This window comes from Mobula hypostoma, chromosome 24, assembly GCF_963921235.1.
Source record: "Mobula hypostoma chromosome 24, sMobHyp1.1, whole genome shotgun sequence".
Classification (NCBI taxonomy): Eukaryota; Metazoa; Chordata; class Chondrichthyes; order Myliobatiformes; family Myliobatidae; genus Mobula; species Mobula hypostoma.
Genome location: NC_086120.1, coordinates 48268550 through 48283790, shown reverse-complemented (window position 1 = coordinate 48283790; position 15241 = coordinate 48268550). Strand labels below are relative to the sequence as shown.

The following is a 15241-nucleotide window of genomic DNA, read 5'->3' as shown; positions in this document are numbered from 1 at the left end:
TCTGCTATATCACAAAACTCCAGAGCACTCCCATACACCGCCTATCACCAAGCAGTCTCCATCTCTCCACTCCCCATCTCCCCTCCCCACTCTCAATCCTACAGGTTTTCAACCCTAAACAGTCACCATTCCTTTCCCCCTCTCCCACACCTCACTACCCCACACATAAATACTACTGTAGGAACTTTGTGGGTCAAACAGCTTTTAGGATTATTTATTTTAGAAGCATAGAAACATAGAAAAACTACAGCACAATACAGGCCCTTCGGCCCACAATGATGTGCCAAACATGAACTTACTTCAGAAATTACCTAGGGTTAGCCATAGCCCTCTATTTTTCTAAGCTCCATGAATCTATCCAGGAGTCTCTTAAAAGACCCTATTGCATCCTTCTCCACCATAGTCACCAGCAGTGCATTCCACGCACTCACCATTCTCTGCATGAAAAACTTACCACTGACATCCCCTCTGTACCTATTTCCAAGCGCCTTAAAACTGTGCCCTCTCTTGCTAGCCATTTCAGCCTCTGACCATCCACACGATCAATGCATCTCATCATCTTATACATCTCTATCAGGTCATCTCTCATCCTCCATCGCTCCAAGGAGAAAAGGCCAAGTTCACTGAACTATTCTCGTAAGGCATGCTCCCCAAACCAGGCAACATCCTTGTAAATCTCCTCTGCACCCTTTCTACGGTTTCCACATCCTTCCTGTAGTGAGGTGACCAGAACTGAGCACAGTACTCCAAGTGGGGTCTGACCAGGGTCACAGCTGTAACATTACCTCTCGGCTCTTGAACTCAGTCCCTCAGTTGATGAAGGCCAATGCACCCTATGCCTTCTTAGCCACACAGTCAATCTGCACAGCTGCTTTGAGTGACTTATGGACACGGACCCCAAGATCCCTCTGATCCTCCACACTACCAAAAGTCTTGCCATTAATACTATATTCTGCCATCATATTTGACCTACCAAAATGAACCACCTCACACTTATCTGGGTTGAACTCCATCTGCCACTTCTCAGCCCAGTTTTGCATCCTATCAATGTCCCGCTGTAACCTCTGACAGCCTTCCACACTATCAACAACACCCCCAACCTTTGTGTCATCAGCAAATTTACTCACCCATCCCTCCACTTCCAGGTCATTTAAAAAAAATCACAAAGAGTAGGGGTCTCAGAACAGATTTCTGAGACACAACCGTGGTCACCAACCTGCATGCAGAACATGACCCGTCTACAACCACTCTTTGCCTTCTGTGGGCAAGCCAGTTCTGGATCCACAAAGCAATATCCCTTGGATCCCATGCCTCCTTACTTTCTCAATAAGCCTTGCATGGGGTACCTTATCAAATGCCTTGCTGAAATCCATATACACTGCATCTACTGCTCTACATTCATCAATGTGTTTAGTCACATCCTTAAAAAACTTAATCAGGCTCGTAAGGCACAACCAGCCTTTGACAAAGCCATGCTGACTATTCCTAATCATATTATACTTCTCCAAATGTTCATTAATCCTGCCTCTCAGGATCTTCTCCATCAACTTACTAACCACTGAAGTAAGACTCACTGGTCTGTAATTTCCTGGGCTATCTCTACTCCCTTTCTTGAATAAGGAAACAACGTCTGCAACCCTCCAATCCTCTGGAACCTCCCCTGTCCCCATTGATGATGCAGAGACCATTGGCAGAGGCTCAGCAATCTAAGCATTTTTGATTATTTTATTTTGGCAATACAGCATGGAGCAGGCCTTTCCAATTCTTCGAACCACGTGGCCCCAAACAAATCCGATTAATGCTAACCTCCGCTCCAGCCACCAAAAGCAGAACTTCCCAGCTGCCAAATATTTTAATTCTCATTCTGACATGTCAGTCCACAGCCTCCTCTTATGCCAAGAGAAGACTACTCTCAGTGTGGAGGAGCAACACCTTATATTCCGTCTGTCTAGCCTCCAACCTGATGGCATGAATATTGATTTCTCCTTCCAGTAAAAAAAATTCTCCCTCTGGGCCCCTTCTATTAGATTCCTTCCTCTCCAACCCTTTACTTTACCCCCCCACCTGGCTTCACCTATCACCTAGCTATCCTCTTTCCCCTCTCCCCACTTTTTAATTCTGGCGTCTTCCCCCTTCCTTTGCAACATGGTCATTCATTTCCATAGTTGCTGCCTGACCTGCTGAGTTCCTCCAGCGTTTGTGTGTGTTGCTTTGGATTTCCAGCATCTGCAGAGTCTCTGTTACTTATAAAACCTTACCTAATCAAGGGAGAATTTACAATGATCAATTAATCTACCCAGTATGTCTTTAGACTGTGGGAGGAAACCAGAACACCTGGGGAAAACCCATGCATTCCACAGGGAGGACAGACAGAGACTATGGCGTGAGATTTATGTTTTAATAGCCCTATAGGGCTTTCCAGAGGGAGCTTTTAAAAAATGCAGTTTGCAGGGCAAGTAGGGAAGGTACAGAAACAATGGCTGCATTGGAGAATGAGGGGAGTTTCTGAGGGTATTGATAAGGTAAATGCAAGCAGGCTTTTTCCCCTGAGGTTGTGAGACTAGAACTAGAGGTCATGAGTTAGTGGTGAAAGGTGAAATGTTTAAAGGGAGCATGAGGGCTATCCTCTTCACTCAGATGGTGGTGAGTTTGTGGAACAAGTTGTCAGTGGAAGTGGTGGATACGGGTTCGATTACAACATTTAAGAGAAGTTTGGATAGGTACATGGGTAGGAAGGGTATGGAGGGCTATGGTCTAGGTGCAGGTTGATGGGATGAGACTGATTAATAGTTCAGTATGGCATAGATGGGCTGAAGGGACTGTTCCTTTGCTGTAGTGTTCAATGATTCTATTAATCTAACTGTAACAGACTTTGTTTAGAAAACGCCTGGAATATTGCACACTCTTTTTAACCTTATTTTGGGAAAAGTATGTTCGCTCAATTCACTGAGTTCCTCCAGCAGACTGTTTGTTGCTCCACATTCCAGCATCTGTGGTCCCCTGTGTCTTCAAGGTTCCACTAGATTGCTTTGACTTATTTGTGTAGGATATTTAGAAACAATTGCTTTGTGACTGCATTGCAGGTTTCCTTAACTTACGTACAGACCAGTTTGCATTATGACGGTGACAATGACTTTACTACCCAACGTATCATCAGCCTAGTTTCTATCAAGGACATAGAAACAGAAAGAGGTCAGTAACATCATGAAGGATCCCACCCACCCTGCTCATGGACTGTTTGTCCTACTCCCATCGGGGAGGAGGCTACGTAGCATCTACACCAGGACCGCCAAACTCAAAAACAGTTACTTTCCCCAAGCAGGAAGGCTGATCAACACCTCCACCCACTGACCCACCCCTCCACACCCCAACCACCACTACTTTATCATTTCCTGTCAGTCACCTTATGTACAGACACTCCTGTGCCCAGCGGCACTTTATAGATATAAAATCAATCTGTGTGTATAAGCTATCTTATGTATTTATATGTATTGTGTTTTTTTATTATTGTGTTCTTTACCTTGTTGTGTTTTTCTAATGCAGCATCAGATCTAGAGTAACAATTATTTTGTCCTCCCTTACACTTGTGTACAGAAAATGACATTAAATAACCTTGAATCTTGAATCTCGAACCAGTAATTGGACAGTAACTTTGTACTAAGCCTAAATCATTTTTGATGGAAAATGCACACCAAATGCATTTTTTCTGTGACATATACACTCAGTGGCAACTTGTACACCTGCTTGTTAGTGCAAATATCTAATCAGGCAATCATTTGGCACCAACTCAATGCATAAAAGCACGCAGACATGGTCAGGAGGCTCAGATGTTGTTCAGACCAAATATCAGTATGGGGAAGAGATGTTATCTAAGTGACTGTGATCATGGAATGATTGTTGGTACCCTATGGGATGGTTTGAATATCTCTGTGGAGGAGAATGGCAGACTGGTTCAAGGAGACAGGAAGACAACAGTAATTAAAACACTTTAAACCGCTTTTTATAGTGCTGTTTATATTGTAAATACATGCTGGTATTTATGTATTAATGCACATTTTATTCCATATCCAACCTTTATCCTCTAATTTTATTTTTTATGTGATTCTTTATTCTTTATCATTATTTAATGTTGTTTTTGTTACATGTCACACCAACACACCACAACAAATTCCTAAACGTGTAAATGTATATGACAAGGAAAGTGGATCCTCGATCCATGATTCTTCAATAAGACCAGCAAGAGGAAGAGGATGATATTTAAGAGGAGTAGAGTTAAGCTGGTCAAGTCCCATATAAAACTGGTCCTAGGTTGGTAGAAGTGTACTTTCATCATCAGGATGGATTTATGGGAAAAATGTGGCAATTTTAGAGAGGTTGCAGAGGAGGTTCACAAAAATGTTGCCTGGATTAGAGAGCACATTTTATAAGGATAGGATGAGTGAGCTAAGGCCTTTCTCTTTGGAGTAGGTGATTTGACAGAGGTGTACAAGATGGTAAGAGGCGTTGATAGAATGGACAGCCAGAGACTTTTTCCCAGGATGGCAATGGCAAATACGAGAGGATATGTTTTCAAGGTGATTGGAGGGATGTTGGAGGTCGTTTTTTTTTAATAATACAGAGTGAAGTAAGTGTGCGGAGCACATTGCCAGGGTTAGTGGTGGAGGCAAATACATAGTGTTGGAAGCTGTTTCCATTCCTAACAATCCTTGCCCTAATGCTATGGTACCTTCTGCCTGATGGTAGGGGGTCAAAGAGATTGTGGGACAGATGGGAGAGATCATTGACAATGCTAAGGGCCCTGTAGTAATACTTTTTAGTTATTATTCCTTGATTTTTTTATTTGCACAGTTTGTCCTCTTTTGCATTTGGTTGTTTCTCAGTTATTTTCTTTGTGTGTGGCTTTTCATTGATTCTATTGTATTTCTTTGTTCTGCTGTGAATGCCTGCAAGAAAATTTATCTCAGGGTTGCATACAATGACATATATGTACTTGGGTAATAAATTTACTTTGAACTTTGGGACTCAGTTCTGTGTGAATTCCTCCTTGGAATTGGCTTGCAGCCTAGAGGATGTCAATGAGATTCAGATTCAGATTGATTCATGTATCACACATATTCGAAAATTACAGTGAAATGCGTGTTTGAATTAACAATCAGCATACCTATGTTGTGCACTGTTGTGTTCAGTAATCAGTTGAGTGTTGAGTGAAGTTATCCATGAGCCATTCCACATTTCATTCCCTTGACAGAGTGTACAGTTAACTCATCTGTGCAGATTCACACCAGAGAGACACTGAAAGATTAATTTCTGTGTAAAAACCATGTTTGCACAACAATCTATTGAAAGGGCAAAAGGTTTATCTGCTGGTTACACCACAACTGTAGAATATGCTTCTCAGTACATATTTCAGCTCTCTACTCTCTAATTTGGTTATTTATTCAGTTGTGAGAGACTTAACAACTTCCCTGCATGCCCCCAACTTCTTGGGATAACCACAGACTGAAAAGTTTTGAAAATATTGTTGAAGGATTTTTCCCTCAGTGGGATTGAAATATGAATGGCATCGAATTCATTCGAAATGGAAAAATTAAACATGAGGATAAAGTTGTGGAGTCAGCTGAATGCAGTCAAGTTAGTGACATGCTGATTGCTGTCTTCATTCACCGTGGCCCGGTCGCCTAGCGGTTAGCGTAACGCCAGTGATGACCGTTCAGGGTTCAGTCCCCATTGCTGTCTGTAAGGACTTTGTACATTCTCCCCGTGACCGTGTGGGTTTCCTCCAGGTACTCCAGCTTCCTCCCACAGTCCCAAGATGCCTGGGGCAGAGTTAGTAAGCTGTGGGCTTGCTATGTTGGCTCTGGAAGCATGGCAACACTTTTGGGCTGCCCCCAGCACATTACAGCGTGTTTTATGAGGATACGCTGAGCAAGCTAGGGCTTGTCTCTTTGGAGCAATGGAGAATGAGAGGCAATTTGATGGAGATGTACAAGATGTTAAGAAGCACAGATCGAGCAGACAGCTAGAGACTTATTCCCAGGATGGAAATGGTTAATACCAGGGGCATCATTTCAAGGTGATTAGAGAGGAGAATGGGGGAGATGTGAGAGATAGTAATCTTTTCCACAGAGTTTGGAACGTCCTGCTGGGGTGGTCGTAGAGACATTAGGGGCATTTAAGAATCTCTTAGATATGTACATAGATAATAGAAAAACAGTGAGCTATGTAGGAGGGAAGGATTAGTCTGATCTTAGAGTGGGTTAAAGAGTTGGCACAAAATTGTGGGCCAAATGGCCTATACTGTGCTGTAGTATTCTACCTACTGTCCATGTAGTGTGATATTACTGCAGACTGGCTAGCGTATAGTAATGATAATCCTTTATGGTCTTGTCTAAGTGACAGCTTTTAACACTGGGGAATATCAGGACTTTAATAGTTCGAGTTTAAGTTTAATTGTCATTCAACCATTCATGAAAATCCTTGAATGCAGCCAAACAAAGCAGCATTCCTCTGTGGCCAAGGAGCAAAATGCAGTACCAACAGTCACACACAGCACAAGGCACATATAGCACATAGAATTATCATAGCAGTAAACAGTTACACAAAAAATATAATACAGCCCAAGTGCCTGAGTTCTATGTCCTGTACATCAATGGTCCATGAGATATTGTCAGTAAGAACAAGCCCATGCAGTCTGATCATCACGCACTAGTGCAGCCACAGACGAACCCAATCCAACTTGTCTTCTGAGAGGAGGGACCAGCCCCCATCCCAACACGGACCCCAGTGTGCCAACTGTGACCCATGCCAACATGGACCCCAGTGTGCCAACTGCGCCTCTGCTCCCCCTCCCCCCAGTGCGTCTGGCACCTCTCCCCCAGGCGGCTGCAACCGACCAGCCTGCGGCATGAGCATTGCTTCTTTTGAGTTTGAAACTTGTAGCAATTGTGTATCAATAAGGAGATGTTAAATCTGATGTCAGTGTGATCGCTCAGCAAGGAAAGCCGAGCATCCCTGGGGCAACTTTGTGACAGGCCACATCGTGTCACAGCCTCCAAAACGTTCCACATTTCTGGCCTTTGTTACAGGACGGCGTTGCTCACCAGCAACTTTCAGATCAATGATGTCAGCCATTAACATCAATAGATTGACGATTCAACATTGTTTAATGTCACTTCCTGCACACAAGTGTAAAGGAGAATGAAATAATTGTTACTCCAGATCTGATGCAGCACAAGAAGACACAATGAGATAAAGAACACAATAATAATAATTCAAAAGACACAATAGATATAAACATGTAATATAACTGGTATACATAGATTGACTGACTTTTTTTGAAGTTTTTTTTTGAATAAAGTGACACTAGGCACAGGAGTGTCTGTACATAAGGTGACTGACATAGTCTGGATGGGTGAGTGGGTGGAGGTGTTAACCTTACTGCTTGGGGAAAGTAACTGTTTTAACATCAGTCATTAATAGTGCAGGCTACTGAGTCAGTTGGATGTGCTGGGCATAGCATCTCCTGGTTTTTCATCATTATTCCGGAGCTAGTATAGTGTTTAGTGCAACGTTTTACAGAGCTAGCATCCCGGGTTCAATTCCTGCCGTTGTCTGTAAGGAGTTTGTACGTTCTCCTTGTGTCCCTCCGGGTTTCCTCTGAGTGCTCTGGTTTCCTCCCACTTTCCAAGGATGTATGGATTAGCTTGGTGAACTGTGGGCATGCTGTATTGGCACTGAGAGCATGGCGACACTTGCAGGCTGGCCAGCACAATCCCCACTGGTGTCGCTTGACACAAATAGCGTATTTCATCATTCCTCATGATTGATAAAGGATCTGACCACTTATAATCAGGACTGGTGGAGAATCTCGGCCTGAAACATTGACTATTTATTCCCCTCCATAGATACTGCCTGACCTGCTGAGTTCCTCCAGCATTTTGACAGTGTTGCTCTGGATTTCCAGCATCTGCAGAATCTCTGGTGTTTAAAACCAGTGGATTGATGGAAATTCCTTCCACCCTACTGATGACCTTCTGTGAGTGCAACAAATTTGGCCTGAATTTGACTCCACAATATTTAGTTTCCTCTCAGTGCTCTCTGCAAGAATCTATCAATCCTTTCATTTGTCAATGCATGATCGGGATTAGAGGAGGCAATAAAATACAGCCAAAAAGCAACACTTTTAATCAAAAAGCACTGTCCTGGACTTTGTGCTTGTAGTATCGGGGAAGCGTTGCCATTTTCTTTACGAAATTAAACTGACAGAAACCGGATTTTGTGCACGCAGAGTTTAACGTCGGGGGGCAGGGGGGAAATCAAGAGATTTATGTTGAAGCTGCATATTTTAAAGGCAGAAATCTAGAATTCATTAAAAAGTATTGTAGTTGTTGACCGGACAAGACGATTAGGGAATATGAAGAATGGAGAAGATTACATGAAGCAACACAGATGCTTCAACTACGCAGACTGGGAAGCAGTGCTGCTACGAAAACTAAAGCCCCCGAGAGTACAGAAGCTGTCTCGTGATGAGGGTGCATCGCATTTTGAAACCTAGAATAAATGGGGCAGCACAGTAGCGTAACAGTTAGCGTACCTGGGCCCAACAGCATATTGATGCAGTTACAAAGAAGGCGCATCAGTGGCTATATTTCATAAGGAGTTTAAAGAAAGTATGTCAAAGTTCAAAGTACATTTATTGTCAAAGTATGTACACTTTATACAACCTTGAGATCCATTTCCTTCCAGGAAGCCACGAGACAAAGAAATCCAATAGAATCCATGAAATAAGTACAAGATGGATGTGCAGAAAAAAAGCAAATCCATGCAAACAATAAAAATGAGCAACTAGCATCCAGAACTGAAGTTCACGAAAGTGAGCCCACAGCCACAAAGCCAGTTATTACTGCAGCCGAACCAGAAGCCTGTTAGTTGCAGGCCACAGTCTCAGTTCTGTGCAGAGACGAGTAACTCTCTCGTCGAGCAATGAGCTGAACACCGGCCCGTCACTCCCCTCCAGCCCCAGCAACCTGACCTTTTCAATCTGGCCCGGCATTTAAATTGGCAAACTTCGGGTCAGCCCGTGGTCTCAGACCCAGGCCCTGTCACTTCGACTCCAAAGACACTCGCAAATTTTGACAAACGTGCCATGGAGAGCATTCTAACTGGTTGCATCACCGTCTGGTACGGGGGAAGGGGGCCACAGGATCGGAAAAAGCTGCAGAAGGTTGTTAACTCTGCCAGCTCCATCATGGGCACTAGATTCTCCAGCATCAAGGACATCTTCAAAAGCCGATGCCTCTGTATTAAACCTGATTCTGATTCTGTTTCTCAATGCTTTTACAGCACCAGTGACCAGGCTGAATTCCCACTATTGTCTGTCAGGAGTTTGTACGTTCTCCCCGTGACCGCCACTGTCTGTAAGGTGTTTGTCCATTCTCCCCGTGACCTTTGGTCAATTCGGTTTCCCCCCACATCCCAAAGATGTACTGGTTAGTAGGTTATTTGGTTGCATGGGTGTAATTGGGTGGCGTAAGCTCATTGGGGCAGAAGAGCCTGTTACTGTGCTGTAATAAAAAATAAAAATTACTCACCAGTAATGCAACCGCAGAATGACTTAAGTTGTTGTAAAATCCCCCTGATTCACTAATGTCCCACAAAGGAGGCAATCTGCTGTCCTTTGCCAATCAGACTCCAGATCCACCAAGATGGCTGATTCTTCAGTACTCTCTGCACATCTGAAAAAGTAAATTAATTTAAAAAAATCCTATTGTGAGTAATTTAGTGCACGTCCATAATCTGGGAAGACCCTCTCACTATAACATGACCTGAAATTTGTAGTCTTCTGGCACGACAGTAGTTTGCTAACCAACATTCCCTCTAATTTTTTTTTACAGCTGCGCAGACCAACCCTTGCTCTGAACAGGAAATGTTTACACGGCCCGAGAACTGCATGGCATTTTAAATGTTTTTCTTGTAGTATGTACATCAAACAAACACAAGACACAACTCACAACACAAGTGAATGATGTTAGGCAGTCAAAACATCTGGCAGGCACAACGGTGAAAAGTAAAAGGTCTTGACTACATGGCATTGGCATTCAGTGGGCTGGTGGTTTATTAGCAATGAGCTACCAACTTCCATTCTGTGTTTACTGTTACAATTTGTAACAGTGTTGTAACTTGAAACACTTACAATGTAAATACATTGAAACCCCAAAATGTTTCAAAGTAAAGGTTGTGGAGCATTTATTATTTAGAAATTTTATGAATTAGATTCATTAACACATAATTAATTAAAGGGTATCCCACAATTTTATTAACATAGATTTCAAAATTATATGAACATTATATAGAGAAAATTCCAGCTGTGCAGCTACAAAGTCTATGTGCGTGGGAGCATTTCAGTTACTCCATGGCCATGCAGCCACACTGCTTGGAGAGAGCAGTGCTGCCAACCATCACTGGTACCCAAAAAACTCCTTGACCTCCCTGGTTATAAGACATAATTTTGTATGTGTGGAGAGTAATTCTCAAGGACAAAAGCTTAAAGGATCTTGAAGTAATTTTATTCTCTTGATGGGCTACATATGATAGTTCAGATTCAGAATTATTTATCACATGTATATTGAAACATAAAGGGAAATGTGTTCTTTGTGTTAACAGCCAACACACTGATGGTAGGCGCCACCCATTCTAACATCAACATAGCATATCCAAAATGTTCAAAACAACACAGAAGACAACAAGCAACAAAACAGAACAGTGAAATAAGCCCTGCTCCTCCCTCTCTACTACCCACACACATACACAAGCCTCTAACCCCCAGGCAGGTTGTCTGTAGCAGATTTGGGGATTTGCAGACATTTCATTTCACCCGCAAGATCAACATTATGCCAGTCAAGTTGAATGCCCAACCCAGGAGGTCAGTTAGTCATCCTGATGTGGCTGCTGACTCACTCTCAACCACTCTGTGCTTCATGTCCCATGTGTTAGGGTTTACTACTTTTATTGTTTGCACATTTTCACACATTGGATGTTTGGTGATCTTTGTGTTTTTTTTCATGGAATCTATTGTGTTTCTTTGTTTTGTGATTGCCTGCAAGAAGATGAATCTCAAGCTCATAGTCATAGTCATACTTTATTGATCCCGGGGGAAATTGTTTAAAGGTTGTCTATAATATACATACTTTGATAATAAATATTCTTTGAACTTTGAGTTCACTGCCCACACTGCTCCACAATAGCTGACTCTTGCGGGAAGTATACATTTGCTTCACATTGGTTGTTTTTTCTCTGTATGGCTTTTCATTTTTTTGAGCCCTGAACAATTGCCCTGGTTTAAGGTAGGTTTGAGATAGGAAGCTTGTGCTGTTACATTCCGTGGGTATCCCTCTCCCTCTCCCTCTTCCTCTCTCACTCCCCCCTCCCTCCCCCTCTCCCTTCCCCTCCCCTTTCTTCTCTCCCTCTCCCTTTCCCTCCCCCCTTCTTCCCTCTCCCCTTCCTCTTACCCTTCCCCCTCCTTCTCCCCTTCCTTTTCCCCTCCCCCTCCCCTTCCTCTCCTTCTTCCTTTCCCCCTCTCCCTTTCCCCTCCCTCTCCCCTTTCTCTCCCTCTCTCATCCCCATCCCTCTCCCCTTCCCCTTCCCCTTCCCCCTTCCCTTCCCCCTCCTTCTCCCCTTCCTCTCCCTCTCCCATCCCCTTTCCCTTCCCCCTACCTTTCCCCTCCCTCTCCCCCTCTCTTTCCTCTTTCCCCTCCCTGATCCCTCATCTGTACCTGTTGGTGTAGGTGTGCAGCCCATTTTCATGTGTTGGAGCTTGTTACGGACTGTGTTGTTACAGATACCACCTCCCGGTGCATTTGTAGAACCGTTGAACTGTAGCATATTTATTCAATTTAAAAGAGATCCTTTATTCCCCACGTGAACGTCAGCCAGCTCCATCACGGGCTCTAGCCTCCCCAGCAGGACACCTTCCAAAAGCAATGCCTTAAAAAGGTCACATCTACCACTTAGGCCCCCCGTCAGCCAGGCCGCGTTCTCTTCTCTTTATTCCCATCAAGGAGACGGTGCAGGAGCCCGAAGACACGCACTCTGTGTTTAAGGAACACCTTTTTCCCCTCCGCCATCAGATTTCCAAATGAAAAAGCAGCCAACCCTTGAACACTACCTCACTATTTTTGATTTTTTTTGCCAGATTGATGTAATTTAGTTATTTTAATATATGTTACTTATTGTAATTTAAACACATTTTAGGTAGTGAACTGTAACTCAGGCACGAAAGAACAAATTTCAGGACATACGTCAGTGATATTAAACCTGGTTGTGATTCTGTTTGGGTTAGATATCCACACTAACTATCATGAATCGCTGAGACTGTTATCATTAAGTTTGACGTTTTTTCTGCAGCTGAATGGCAGCGGCCAAGTGGTGAGCAAAGTCCCGAGCCACTACATTTCGACGTCGATGCTAGCACCCCCTCCCCCTCCATCCATGGGCAGATCGGTGACCCTGGCAATGCCACCCGACACCAAGACAACCACAACAACCACAGAAGGTGCAGCAGCATCACCAACCTCACCCAGTAAGCATTTCCTCTGTTCTTAAATACACTCAGAGAAGGTTTGGGGCTTTCAATGGATATGTACTAAGTTACAAAGAAGCAAATATTTTCATCTGTAATGAGGGTGTATTATGTACCTGTGATGCCTTGGGACTGTCTCCTGTCACCCATATGCTTATATTCTTCTATCAGAGATTGATTAGGTCTCTGGAATGAAAATGTCTCCATTGTTCTTACATAAAAAATGCACATCAAAAATTTTGCATGCTTCTATCTGGGTTAATGGCGGGATTCTTGACAGAGTGGAGGAGCAGAGGGATCTTGGGGTTCACGTCCATAGATCTCTCAAAGTTGCCACACAAGTTGATAGGGTGGTTAAGAAGATGTATGGTCTGTTGGTCTTCATCAGTCGTGGGATTGAGTTCAAGAGCCACAAGGTAACGCTGCAGCTCGATAAAAATGGAGAAGTATAGGGGGGACGTCGGAGGAGATTTTTTTACACAGAGAGTATGTGGAATGCACTGCCAGAGTGGTGGTAGAGGCAGATGTATCTGGGAAATGGCTGAAAGGAAAATGGAGGACTATGTGGGAGGGAAGAGGTTAGATTGATCTTAGAGTAGGTTATAAGGTTGGATAGGAGCAAAAGTCAAACTGACTAACGTTTTAAAGTAATGATAGAATTCACTGCTAGCTGGAACTCCAGAGAGATATTCGTGTTTCTGAGGCTGGTCATCATTTTCTCAAGGTTGCTGCACAAGTTTGTAGGGTGGTTAAGAAGGCATGCAGTCTGTTGGCCTTCGTTAGTCGAGATCCAGAGCTGCGAGGTGATATAGTTGTATAAAACCCTGGTTAGACCACACTTGGAATATACTGCTTCTCTCATTATAGGATGGATATGGAAGCTTTAGAGAGAGGCTACTGTGGAGATTTACCAGGATGCTGCCTGAATTAGAGAGCAGGTCTTATGAGGATACGTTGAGCAAACTAGGGCTCTTCTCTTTGGAGCGAAGGAGGAGGAGAGGTGGTTTGATAGAGGTGTACAAGATGATAAGAGAAATAGATCGAGTGAATAGTTAGAGACTTCTTTCCAAGATGGAAATGACTAACACGAGGGGGTCATAATTTTAAGGTGATTAGAGGAAAATATAAGTGGGGGGTGTCAGAGGTAGGTGTGTGACACAGGGAGTAGTGAGTGCGTGAAATGCACTGCCAGGGGTGGTGGTGGAGGCAGGTCTATTGGATACATTTAAGAAGCTCTTAGATAAGCATATGGAGGACTATGTAGGAGGGAAGAGTTAGATCTTAGAGTAAGTTATATAAGGTTGGCACAACGTTAGGTATTAAAGGGCCTGTACTGTGCAGTAATGTTCTGTGTTCAAACCAATCATTTCTCGGCTGTGGTGCAGAATGGATCTTCCAGCATATAAGCTCAGGAAACGTCTTCCAAAAATTTGAATAAGTGACCTCCAGTAAGAATTAGGAATTGATACCAGCTTTAAATACTTTCTTTTCTAAACCATAGTCATTTAGCAGAGTAACAACTTTCAGCCCACTGTCTTTACTTTGACAGTTTGTCCATCTACACCAGGGGTTTCCAGTGTTTTTATGCCGTAAACCTCTGCTATTAATTTAAGGGTCCATGGATGCCAGAGTGGGCACCCGTGATCTAAGACTATAGACCATAATATGTAGGAGCAGAATTAGGCTATTTGGCCCATCGAGTCTGCTCTGCCATTTCATCATGGCCAAACCGTCAGCTCATCTCCTGCCTTTTCCCCGTATCCCTTCAAGCCCTGACTTATCAAGAATCTATCAATCTCTGCCTTAAATATACCCAATGACTTGGCCTGCACAGCTGCCTGTTGCAATGAATTCCACAGATCCACCACTCTCTGGCTAAAAAAATTCCTCCTCATCTCCGTTCTAGATGGAAATCTCTCTTTCTGAGGCCTAGGCTCCCTTACCAAAGGAAATACCCTCTCCACATCCACGTTATCGAGGTCTTTAGTGTGATCTACACTAATCCTTGGCTTGCATTGGGAATATTCTGTGTCGTCCCCATTCCACTATCTGTCCAAATGCCTCTTAAATGTAGTGTGTGTAGCTGATTCTGTCACCTTCTCTGGCAATCAGTACATGTGTATAAAAAGACTTGCCCATCAGGTCCCCTCCGGCTGCTCACACTTATCATCTTCTACACCTCCATCAAGTCGCCTTTCAGCCCCCTTCACTACAGAGACAAGTCCTCATTTTTTTGTGTAGGCAGAGGGATTAGTTTAGTTAGAGTCTAATTGGTTTGACAAAACATTGTGCACTGAAGGGCGCATTCCTCTGCAGCTCTACATTCTGTCTAAAATACCAACACTTTATCTTTTGAAGCCTTTCAGTTCCACTGAAGTGAGCAGAGGAGAGCTGCCCATGGCAGTTCCAACCTGCTGGAGGTTGTTCAGGCAGTTCTGGGAGGGCTGAACTCCTCCCAGAAGTAAAGGTGGAATGTTGAGGCTTTATAAACATTTGGAGTATTGTAAGCAGTTTTGGGCCTCTTAGCTTAGAAAATACAGAATGTAGAGCTGCAGACAATTGTGCCCTTCAGTTCCTTGAGGTTGTTATAGCTGGGGACAAGCTCCCACTACCTATTGAATGCTCCCAGTGGCGTGCAGCACAAATAGCCTCTGACAATCACGT

General features: G+C 43.6%; 1 protein-coding gene across 4 annotated transcripts in view; it reads left to right on the top strand.

The window, feature by feature from the left end:
- LOC134337222 (nuclear factor 1) overlaps positions 1–15241 on the top strand; it is a 501291-nt gene that overhangs the window by 402788 nt on the left and 83262 nt on the right. For 3 of the 4 annotated variants that reach the window (XM_063032051.1, XM_063032050.1, XM_063032052.1), the window contains one exon: positions 12403–12577. In XM_063032051.1, the coding sequence (XP_062888121.1) occupies positions 12403–12577 (175 nt within the window). Of the gene's footprint in view, positions 1–12402; positions 12578–15241 lie in introns of those variants that run through there. The other variant, XR_010015951.1, reaches the window with a different exon arrangement.